Below are 12,303 nucleotides of genomic sequence, written 5' to 3'. Positions count from 1 at the left end.
GATCTTTGACAGTGTCCTGCAAAGGGCACTGATGGGGCATCCCTGGGACTGGCATACAGTGCAACACAAAAAGCCATTGAATTATTGATTGTTTATTTGGGTTTATGTAAAAAACAAGCTGAGTACGACACTTGTATGCTGGTAAATGAAATGTTCCCCCCAACAGCATGTGCACTGGCCACACACCACATAATCACTCAACATGCAAACATCAGTGTTATCTGCTGCTTTAGTTTTGGCTGCAGAAGTGAAAACATCTATAATAATATTGTAGCATTCAAAGGATGGAGGCGGAAGCAGGCATAATTTCAAAAGGTTTGAGCCAAATTTATTTAATAATTCAAAGATAAACAAAAGCAAGGGAAGGGGAACTGGGAGTAAAATAACAGAAATATGCTGACCAATTCTCCTGTTGCTCCGGAACACACTAACACCCGCTGGAGACCCTACTAGCACTTCCGCTCTCTCAGACAACCCGGACTGCAGCCCGCTCGAACCTCTATATCCTCGGGGCTGTCACTCAGGCTCCCCAACCCCAGGCACTCGCTCACACACCCCATGACTAACCCACTCTCCCACAAAAACCCTTCCTGCCATGAACATAACAACACAACAAACCCCTTCTCCCTCACACTCAAACAGAACACCCGCCGCCTTCCTACACACAATCCCCACAGCCCAAACCATGCTGAATACACGGAATGCTTCACTATATTGTCATGTACTTTAGAGACTCATTTAAGAAGCTGATTTTAGTTATTTTTATTTTTGTATTTTATGTTCAATACACATGGTGATGTCACTGAATTGGTGAGTTGAGGCCTTGAACAACCAAGTTTAAAGGAAAAAATGTACTTATTTATGGCCAAGGACAGTATTGCTTTATCAAAAAAAACCTTTTTCACTCAGCCTAGACACTGAAATATCCATAGTAAATTGCCTTCTTATTGACATTTACCACTAATTGAAATGCTAATATCAAGATGTAATCACATTGATTACTATAGCATTTGGTAAAAAAAAAGAACTGAGATGTTGGAAAACAAGATGATATCTTTAGCCAAAGAATAAACGCTCCTACTATCGGATAACTTACTCAAGTTCTTACAACCCTTTGCTATGTCTCACCAGGGTCAAATGTTTCCCCTCAAACAAGATGACTGCCACACGGAGAGTGAACAAACTTAAAAACTCAAAAGGATGCAAAGGCAAACAATTTTACTGCCAAGTTTCCCTGGGAATCAGTCAATCCTTTATCCTATACGGTATACTGTAACTGCAACACAGCCTGGCCACACAGTACTACCTGAAGGACTGGGAACATACTGTACATTTCTCCAATTCCTCAGACCTATCTTAGTGCAGTTCACCACAACCTCTAACAGCAGAGTAAGAAAAATACTGAGCACCATCAGCTACTGTGCTTTTTATAGCATTTTTTTATTCATTACCCCCCCAGTACACTAAAACCAAAAAGTCTACAGTTACAGTATAAAATATACACGTCGTTCAAAATGGTATTTGACCTTTTAAGTTTTTATAGTTCGGTATCTTTAATATAGTCTATGGTTTCAATACTATAAAAAATATTTTCAATTTGAACATTGGGGTCTTATAGTGTAGAGTGGCTGATGAAATGACCATAAAGGTGCCAATCTGAATGAAATGCACATTTATTTGAATTGTATTACTATATGTCCCAGCTACAGAAACTGCCCCCTCCACTTTCTAAACCGAAGTTACACCACTGACTGGAGGTACTGTATTGTAGGCAATCATTTCAGTAGAAGTCAATGCAAGTATTGTCAAGAGAAAAGCTATGGCTAAAACATCTGTTTCTAGTTGGGGCAATACTTTTATTTCATTATTGAAATGAGCCACCCAGAAAATTATGGAAAACAAAATGAAAGAAGAGATGCTATCTTGAAAGATTTAGATATAAAACGGTAGGGATCTGTATAGATCATATGCTGATAACATGTAATGTTTAAAAGCTTGCTAAAGCAGATGAAAAGTGCTTTCCCTTGTAACTTGAAAAAAAGCAACCTAAATCTACTGTTATAAATCAGATTTTTATAATGTCTTTTATAGATTTAGTAGAACAGCTTAAATCTTTTTAATATTAGATTATATTACCTCTTGAAAAACAGCTTATGTTGGAATATTACTTTTTGCTGTTTGGTGTGTAATGGAAAAACACATTTAATAAGTTTTCCAATTACTAGAAGCTAGGACTACAGAAGTCTATTTTTGATTGTTTGTTCAAGCCTGTTCAGCAGGTGCTGCTCTTAGTAACAGCATGGGAAAACATTCTTGGTGACAAAGCTAAAGTTTTCAGACTTTAGTTTTCAGGTGCAGCCTTTGAGAATAAGAGACATCAGAACATCTATGATAAATATATCACAATTGAAAATAATATGGCCATATGCTCTCACATTTCGCACATTTTTAAAGTGTCTAGTGTTTTGTACTAATCTGTTTAGTATGACTGAAGTTCTTGTACGCTCACAGATTACCACACAGAAAAATCAAGCAGAACTTGTTTTTAGGGGTTGTGCTGATACTTGTTTTTTCAGAGTAATTGCCATTGAGTAGCATTTGTTGGCAGGTATTAAATAAATCCAAATCCACCTACTTAATGTATACAACTGAGTACTAATCAATGGGAAATAACCTGCTTTAAGTGTTTTAGAAGACGTTTGGAAGTGAATTTCCCGCTCATCCGGGGCGCTGACATTTTTACAGCCGTACCAAAGCTGTAAAGTGACAGTGAAAATATGTTGCGAAACAAGCAAATGCAACTGATTTGTACGGTGCCCAGGAGGGGACATGAGAGAAAAAATATATATCTCATGGCCATGGGATACCTATGTCGTGAGCGCAAGATATTATCTCGTGGCCACAAGTCAGTAAGACGTGCGCACGAGATTATATATATATATATATATATTTATTCATATTTTTTTTTTCTCTCATGTCCCCTCCTGGGCTCCGTAGATTCGAAACACCTGGGTAAATGAGGGACACCAAGTATATTGAAAGCAAGGGCTTCCACACAGGTGTGGCTCATGCGTTAATTAAGCAACTAACATCCCAGCATGCTTAGGGTCATGTATAAAAATGCTGGACAGGCCTGGTTGCCTATAATTATGGCTAGCATGACTTTGAAAGAGGAGTGATTGTTGGGGCGCGTTTGGCAGGAGCTTCAGTGACCAAGACAGCTAAACTGATGTTTCACGAGCAACGTTGTCTAAGGTAATGTCGGCATGGAACTCCGCGGAAAAGACATCATCAGCAAAGGGCAACAGTGGGTGGAAGCGCATACTCCAGGATCGTGACATCCGTGCATTAATTCGAAGTGCAAGGCAAAACAGGCGAGCAACTGCAGATCAAATGACTGCAAATTTCAACCTGTGGCGCGAGCGGCCAGTTTCATCAAAAACGGTCCGCAGAGAACTCCACAGAGCGGGATACCATAGTGGCCCAACGCCCTATTAAGTGACTTTACATTGGTGTTTCCATTTTTTTGTCCACTACCTGTATTTATTTATAGATAACACCTTGCCCAGGACTACAATCCCACAATTCACTGCAGAGAGGGTTTATTTCTATGGAAACTAATGAGTTTTAGTTATTTTTGCTCACGACAGGTTCTATATCAAATAACGCTGCCAGATTGGTATTGATTGATACTCAATAACTGTGTAAAAAAGGGAAACCGAGGACCGCATTGTTTTGTGTAAAATTAATTAACATGGTTTATTCCATTTATCTAACAACTTCCAATTTCGTAAAGGTAATAACTCAGAAAATACAAGCTTCAGCACACCCTGCTTGTTTTATTACATGTTATAAACCTGTCTGAATCACCATTAGCTTCATACAGGGCTCTGCATCTTTAAGAAAAACGTTTTTGGTGCGGGAGGGTTAAACAAAGCAGTTTTAAGAAACATACATCTACACATTGAGCCATATTAATTAAACAAAACCAGTCCCATAATACAGCAAGTAGGACAACAGTGAACCAGCTGGTATAGTGTCTTATGAATACATAATGCCATAACGTTAAAAGGGGTTAATTATTATTATTATTATTATTATTTATTTCTTAGCAGACGCCCTTATCCAGGGCGACTTACAATCGCAAGCAAATACAAACATTGTTGGAATTCTAGGTTAGCTCTTTACGATGTCTCTAGGTGGTGACGACTGGTACTGTGATTGGGACCTGACATTCAAAAGACAGCAGCTGTCTTCATTTCAAAGAGGCAGCTTAATTTGACAGGAGACAGTAATGCTTTGCTCCACAGTAATCCATAGGGTTACTTGACACTACACTGTAGCTATCAACCACTAGAGGGAGTCTTGTCACACCACCTATTAATGCAGCAGAGAAAAGCTTTTAAAAACAAGACCTCTGACTTCCTCACATGCACTTTAGACAAATCCAGAAATGAAATGATAGGGCCAATGGAGAGATGGCAAGGCAAAACCGAAAGGAAGCTACAAAGTCACGAAAATAAACATTTAAACATTAATTCATTATAACTGAACATTACGGCCATCACTGGCTAGACATGCTCTGAATGCAAATATACTATCTGCATGTAGACGTCCATTTTGATATTACAATACAACCCCCCAAAACAGTGCAGAATTTCTTGCAGTGGAAGCAAAATATTATTTTTGGAATGCAGGTTCAATACCAACATTACAGAAATCTTGAATGAATGCATTTAGATAATACATATAACTAAGGCTTGTATTTTTTTCACTGTAAAAAATTGCTTATTTCACAGCATTTCACGGTTTAAAAATAGGTATTGCGTGATTAAACATAATATTTATTAAAGCAGAAAAAAATAGCGTCACATTCACAATTATTATACAAGTGTTCCTAAATATTTAAATGATTACCTGAAAAAGAGTACATGCTAAATTTTAGAATATTTAGTTCACTGAAAATAAAAACATAAATAAATGTAAAAATAACAACATGTGTAATATGCCCTTCTTGTACTGGACAGAGTGATCTTTAGTAGAAATATTCCCAATCTTTGATTTAACTGGTGTCTTTTTCATTGAAGACATTTTAAAGAAACTCTGCAGCTCTATGCAGCGTGTCCAGTCATTTACCAGAAGCAAACTAAACCGTCTTCCAGGTTCCTAAATGCAGTGTAACAGGTAGTGCGTCAATAAGGCAAATGTTTGCTGTATTTATTTTTAAGCGATAAAAAATATGTATATTTACACTACTCTTTCAGAAATGGCAATTTTCACAGGGTGACTACATTTACGCAATGGCTAAATTTCAAGGAAATCGTGAAATCTGTGATAACCTCTGGGGCTGTGGTTACCGACTTGTGTCCTACCTCTGCCTTCTTGACTATGATTTCAAATGCTTTCAATATACCTTCATCATGCTGTGCTGTAGTTAACTTATAAGTAAAATAAAACTAAAGGGCACATGAAGCGCATGTGATGATAACGGTCTTCCGAGTGGAACCAATCTGAGACGGAGCTGCTCCTGAGCGAGACTTCAAATGCACACATGCTCTAATTACAGCTATTAAAAGACATGTGCTTTGAGCCCGGATTGCAATTTGAAAAAGCCAAGCATTTGGCAACAGGCTGTATTATGCTGTCAGTGCTTACGCTTGTGTATTGAAACTGTTCTGAGTCCTGTTATCGCATTGGAACCCCCATGAAAGTAAATGGCAGAGATTCCACTTTTCAGTAGCATATTTAAAAAAGGGCTCATGTCTCATAATGTGTTCTTCACAAATAAGGCAGAAGAAAAAAGAACACTGTGAATTAAACTCGCATGGGATTTCATTATTGGGAGCTCTATGCACCCTGTGTTTGACCTACATAACCACTCTTCCCTGCGGAGGCTCTACTAATGTGGCCATAATCACTTGACACTTCAATCTCGCATTCATTAAAACAAACAAAGAAAAACCAATGACTTAGTCTCTTTCTGCTTAATTACTGGAAGTAATTCAAGTGTAGCTACTCCCTGTGCCACACGTGTTAATACTCAATTAGTATTACATTCACTATTCATTATTTCTGCAAGGTACAGAAAAATATAAGAAAACAAAATCAAACTTTATATTATGTGCTGGTAATCCAAAGGCAATCAATGTACTTGTGACCTAACTAACCTGATATTGATGTTATGCGGCAAACATCAATACAATGTAGCATTTTCTCATACAGTATTAACCTCTACTGTATACTATTTTAAAGTGTGACTAAACTATATCTCTGTATATGTGAATGTAAGTTAAACCCTAGGCACTGGTTTACTCTATGTGTGATGATGTTGGTGCTAATTGATCCCGGTTAAATTGTCTATAGGGGTTATAATTAAGGCTGTATTTGCTTTACGGTTATCCCAGATTTCACTGTAGAGAAAATGGTCAGTTTTGCATGTGGCAACGTTATTTTTTTCTGCTTTTATAAATATTATGTTTATTCGTGAAATATCTTGAAATACCCATTTTTAGACCAGTGAAAAAATACAGCCCTCCCTATGAGGTACCTGGTTAAGCCTCTGAAAGTTACATTGATGTTGTGACAAAGATGATTGGATGAGCTGCAGAGGACACTGAATTGCTATTGGCTGTATGTGCAGTGTACCCCTGTATTTCATATATTGGCAGTTACTGTGAGTTGAATCAGCATAATGCAATTTTGTTCTTAGCTGGATACACTCAGAGCCAACCTCTTAGTGGCTCGTGTGAAAAATCTTTGGATCTGAACACACATTAGGCAGTTACTGGGACTCAGTTTTAAAACCTATTTTTCAACCCTGACTTCGCTTCGGTCACCTTTTCACTGCCCTTCTCATCGTTGTGTAGTTCAACTTTTCATTTAATTTCATAGTTAAGAGTTCATGTTTCCAGTAGGGGTGTGCAGAAACTCCTCCTCCTACTCAGAATTGCCTTTAAGACGTATTATGCAGCAGTTATTCAATAAATTCATTCATTAATGTGTTGATTTCAAAACAAGAAAAAACACCCTTCCCTCACATTTACAATGGAGTACCAATCAATGGCAATTAACTTCTGCATTGAGTGTTCTAAAAGCAGATTGGAAGAATATTTCCTCTTATCCGGGACGCTGACATTTATCCTGCCGTATTGGCGTACCAAGACCATAAATTGACAGGACCTCAGCTTGTTAGTACAGCAGCAAAACCCAGTATGAGAGAGGCCCTCAAAGAGGCTTGCATGCAGGGCAATGTGGGGAAGCCATAGGAATTATATAATTGAAAGAGTCATTGTTCACAGAAATAGTATTAACTATTGTACCTCGTAAAATACCTCATTTTCACAGTACAGTATGGAAACAAATACAAAAAAAGATGCCAAATTTACAGTAAAAAGTCTTAAATGATCAAACAAGACTGAAGAGTAGTGCTTTTGTTTTGCTTGGTAATAGATCTGTTAACAGAATTAGACTGTATTTGAAATCCAATACATGTGTTAGTGATACAGCTCATTCACAGACCACTGAAGGTGAGGAAACCAAACAAATATTTAGGTGAAAACAGGTAAATGCATGTCCGGCACACCTTCAAGGAGCAGCAAAGACAGGAATTTGACATAGCCTTTTACAAACACAATTACTGTCTGTGCGACTTCCTATCACGTGTCAATACAAAAGGCTCTAACGTCTTTAAAAAAAAAAAAAAAAAAAATTCCAGATTCCTATCACAGATATGTTACAGAATGAACAAAAACAAATACAGTCATAATCATGTATGAGCAAATCCCTGGTACATTCTTGCCAGACTGTCCAGGCTGCAACATCTGGAGAAAGTTTGCAGTTGATTGTTTGATGAATCAAAGCTGGGTATGAGACACTAGTCTTTTTTTTTAATGCTATACTGCCTGGGGCTAGGTTGAAAGAATCATTCCTGAACTTTGTTCTTATCTACTGACTTCTACCTCAGTCTTAACCTCTGGTTCCGCCCCCTCCCCTTGTTCAAAGTGCACACACCATCAGTCAAACTAAGCCAAACAAGGTGTCACCACCTCTGTCTCCAGTGGGCTCTCTGCAGGACACACTGGAATGCTAACTTCAGGGGCCCAGGTACCGGCAACAAACACGCTGTCTAACAATCCCCGACAATATCTTTCTTGGCAGCACAAATTCCCCATGAGAGTTACAGAAGATTCTGTCATACAAATACGTTATTTGTTTCACAGAATAACTTGGCTCCTGTGTTTACAAAAGACTGATATGGCATAATAAGCTTGCAAGGATTTGGTTTTTAAAGGATAAGGCAGTCTTTCAAGTGACTAAAATCCACACTGCTTGCAGACATTGTCAACAGAAAGGGGTTTTAAAAAAGCGAGATACTTTTGAGTGGCATGACACATACAAATAAACCCCATATCCCAGGTCTACTTAGAGAATGCATTTTGTGCTTAAATCCTTCTGTAATGCTCACCTACTTTAGGTCTCAGTGCAGTGCATGCAGCATATTGTATGTACACAACATGTATGTTTAAATATAAGGAAGCACAGCACATGTAAATGTGTTGGGTGATAAACTGCCTTCCTGAAAAACCAGCATTTTTCCACATTCCCTTTTTAATATCAGATTAAAACCCAGCTGGGTAGCAATCTGGTTTCCAGCAGGGTCCCTTTTGCAACCAGTTTCACAGTTGTGTGGCACTGTGGCACCGGGAGGTAAATTGACTAGCCCAAGGTGGCACAGTAAATCAGGAGCTCCTGGCATCCAGTCACTCAGCAAGCTCTCACCACTGCATTTCTTTTTTTATTATAACTTCAACTGGAAAATAACTAAACAGGTCCTGTCAACAAACATAACCTTCTATTATACATGGTACATATGAAGCAATCAATTTATAGAAACGCCATGAGTTTAATCTGACTGCCATTTGCCTGAGACGCTGTATGTGATTGCCAGAGTACATTATTAGCTTAAGGAAGTTGATAATATAACACAACCCTGATGTGTGTATGCTGAGAGAACTGCCCGTCTTTCAGAATCACTGCAGTGGAAGTGGATTCATAACTCATCTGGGGATTTAGGGCATATTACAGTAGATGTATTCTACTGGTGAAAGGCTACATGAAAAAGTTATGAGTTGTATGTAGTATTCTTTAATATCATAGAAATTATATAGCTTGTATTGTCAGAGTTTTGCAAAAACAAATACCGGGCTGTGCTAAACTGCTGCTGTAGACTGTATAACAAATGTCTGTAAAAAACATAGGAATTAAAGCAACACAGTTGAAAGAAATGTGATGATCAGGAGAACTAACTAATCAGCTACACCGTGTAGCTAATGACTATCTCCAGCTCTAATCCAGACTCCACTGTGATGGGATTCGGAACACAATGTAGGTGGCTCATTTGCTTCCGCGATAGGAATGCTTTTGAATCCAGTTTCAAAACAGGGGGAGAACTTTTAAGGAAAGAATTAATAAACTGAGCAAACATACCCTTATATCACCAGACACCACAAACAATCGTGCTGTATAAGCACCAAAATCATCAAGGTGCTTGATCGATCTGGAAAAGATTTACAGAACTGGATAACAACAACCTAAAAACAAACACAGTACCACCGTTTAATGGGATTTCTGTGCTGCAGCAATTTTACCTCCCAGATTAGTTGCTAGCCCAGCACATGTACAGTATAAACCACACAGGCATTGAGTTGTACAGTTTTGAGGGACACAGGTCCCCTAACCCAGAGACCTACTGTAAATCCTACCTCTGTGTGCAGCTCTCCTGTGCATAGACACTGGTGCCATCTGCACCTGCTGCTTTGGCTGCTTTTTGACCAGGGTCCCCTCGCTGCCAGTCCTCAGCAGCTTTTCACCTGAGCTAATTGTTTTTGATCTGCTGCCGAAATCTTCTTTCCTGGCCGAAGGAAGCTTAGAAGCTGCTCCGGCTGATGAGGGTCTAGCTAAGCGGGAAGGCTTGGACATCTTGCCTGTTCCTTAGTCCTTCTTTTCCCTCCTTCTGCCCTGTGCTCTTCAGTTCCAATGTTTTATTTCTGATTCCTTTAGTGAAGTTAAGAGGGGGAGGAGTGGGGGTGGGGGGGCTCTGCTGTGAAAGGTGCGTTCCTGCGGCTGGATTAGAGCAGTGTGCCTCCGGAGCTCATCTTCTCTTAGGAACAATAAAGGCACTGTATGGTCAGCAGACAGTTTATCAGACCTGTGGAATGTGAGGATGTTGTTGGGATGAAAACAGATGACTGGTCTGCCCCTGCGTTAGTGATTTCTATCTCTCTCTCTCTCTCTCTCTCTCTCTCTCTCTGCTCACTGGAGAACAGCTGCTCTGTCATTGACTGTTAAAACCCTCTAGCAAGCACAGACCAGACACAGGGCACAACTAAAGAATTCCAGCAGAGCCCACCCCCTCAGGTACACCATTAGAAGCCAATACAGATGTGAGCTCTTCTTTTCAAATGTTATTATTACAGTTTCCCAATCCAGTCGGCAGATTTATAATAAACATTTATCACCTTTTTCCCCCTTTCTCTTGTCTTTCCTGTATATTTATAGATGCAAACATTACAGATCTTTTTTTTTTTTTAAATAGCAGTCTTCATCCAATGCTACATGAACAAAACAAAAAAAAAAACAACATGGTTAGCAGATTTCAGTGGGAAGGATTACAGTTTAACCAATGCACAGTGTTGTGTTCGACTTCTTTCGGTATAAACCTAATGAGACATAAAGATATGCAGTCATGTGTGCCGCTCAGATAGGCTGGTACTGTAGTTAATTTCTGCCCAATGCAGTCCACTGCATGCAGGAAAAGCACAATACCTGAATACTGTGCTGGATTCAAACCAAAAGATGGAAAGTGAAATGCAACCAATTCACACAACAGCCCTGCTTTTAATAATAATAATAATAATAATAATAATAATAATAATAATAATAATAATAATAATAATAATAGCCACTTTTTTATTCTATTCTATTGTGTTACTGAGATGCTCACGGTGACTATATTAAATCGGGTATACCTGTGTGGTTGCCTGCTCTCTTCCAGCAGGTTGTTTATTAAAGACTAACACAGTCAGGTGGGATTCCCTGGTTGAAAACTTCCTGTAATAAGTCAGACCATTTCACAGAAGATTAAAGAAACCTGATTGCTCACACAAGCGGGACGAATCTCAATAAAGTATTTTAAAAAAAATCAAGACTGATATTTTGACCTCAGAAATGATGTAACAAAAAGAGCTTCCTAGAAACACTGCTACCCATAGTCACAGCACAGTATTTCAGTATAAGCCACAGGCTACCCCAGTGGAAAAGTGAAAAATGTGAGCTGCAGGTAATGAGATGCCCCCTGCTGCAGGGTACCTCAAGAGTTAGAGGAGTCACATGCTATGAAGCCTGACAAGCCAAAAAACACAAATTAGATGTGATAATAAAACATTTTTTATTCTTTTTTTTCTTCAAAAAAAGTTGGCAATGCCCTAGCAATGTCCAGAGCGTAATAGGACTTCATATCATTATACAGATATAAGAGTCAAGTAGACAAATCGATGAAGACATTGGGACAGACATTTTGTTGCAATGCTTGTCTACTTGACTTTAGTTTAACCACAGAACTGATGAATGAGAGTTTATAGGATCTTTTTTTCTCCATACAAAAAAAGGAGAAAATGAATGGCAAATACTAAAGTCCACCTAAACAATTTCCCTGCAGTACAAAGGAAGCATGCAGTTTAACACTGTACAAACCCTTTAGCAGAACCCTAAACACATCTCCCTTTTAGTCTCGGCTGAATCAACGCTTGCCCCTGTGGGCACAAATTTTAACCCGTCTAATCTTAGATGCCACCGAATTTATATTGACATGAATGAAAAAATAATGATAGTGCTGGTTCACTTTACTGCACTTTTGTCAATCCCCACTACAAAATACAGACCACCCAAACATGAGATAAAAAAAAAGAGGTCAACAACAAACCGCAAATACATGAGTCTGACGCCATCTGGACATGAACAGCTATGGCCAAAAGTTTTGCATCACCCTATAGAATTAACTCATTTACTAATCTACTGGCTCTATTGACTAAACAACTTATTTTCTTGTTTACACCTAGAACCAACCATAAGTATATACTTCAATGCCACCTGCTGGACAGTCAATAATTGGCAGCTGAATTAACACACTACCTAGGAATTACGATGTACAAGCTGAAAAAATGAAAGTTTTTGTATTGTTTATGGGTAGTTAATTTAGGCTGCCATTTCAAAACATTTCTACGATGGTGACAGGCCTCCCTAATC

At 38.7% G+C, this 12,303-nt stretch overlaps 1 protein-coding gene across 8 annotated transcripts in view; it reads right to left on the bottom strand.

The window, feature by feature from the left end:
• LOC117399578 (sickle tail protein-like) overlaps positions 1 to 12,303 on the bottom strand; it is a 242,430-nt gene that overhangs the window by 150,707 nt on the left and 79,420 nt on the right. For 5 of the 8 annotated variants that reach the window (XM_059023167.1, XM_059023168.1, XM_059023182.1 and 2 more), the window contains exon 1: positions 9,762 to 10,214. The exons of 1 other annotated variant lie outside the window; for it this stretch is intronic. In XM_059023167.1, the coding sequence (XP_058879150.1) occupies positions 9,762 to 9,978 (217 nt within the window). In that variant the 5' untranslated portion in view covers positions 9,979 to 10,214. Of the gene's footprint in view, positions 1 to 9,761; positions 10,220 to 12,303 lie in introns of those variants that run through there. 2 more of the 8 variants (XM_059023177.1, XM_059023175.1) reach the window with 1 other exon arrangement.

Source organism: Acipenser ruthenus, chromosome 4, assembly GCF_902713425.1.
Source record: "Acipenser ruthenus chromosome 4, fAciRut3.2 maternal haplotype, whole genome shotgun sequence".
In the NCBI taxonomy this organism is placed as follows: Eukaryota; Metazoa; Chordata; class Actinopteri; order Acipenseriformes; family Acipenseridae; genus Acipenser; species Acipenser ruthenus.
Note: the sequence above shows the minus strand (reverse complement) of the source record. Positions and strands in the feature narration are given on the sequence as shown.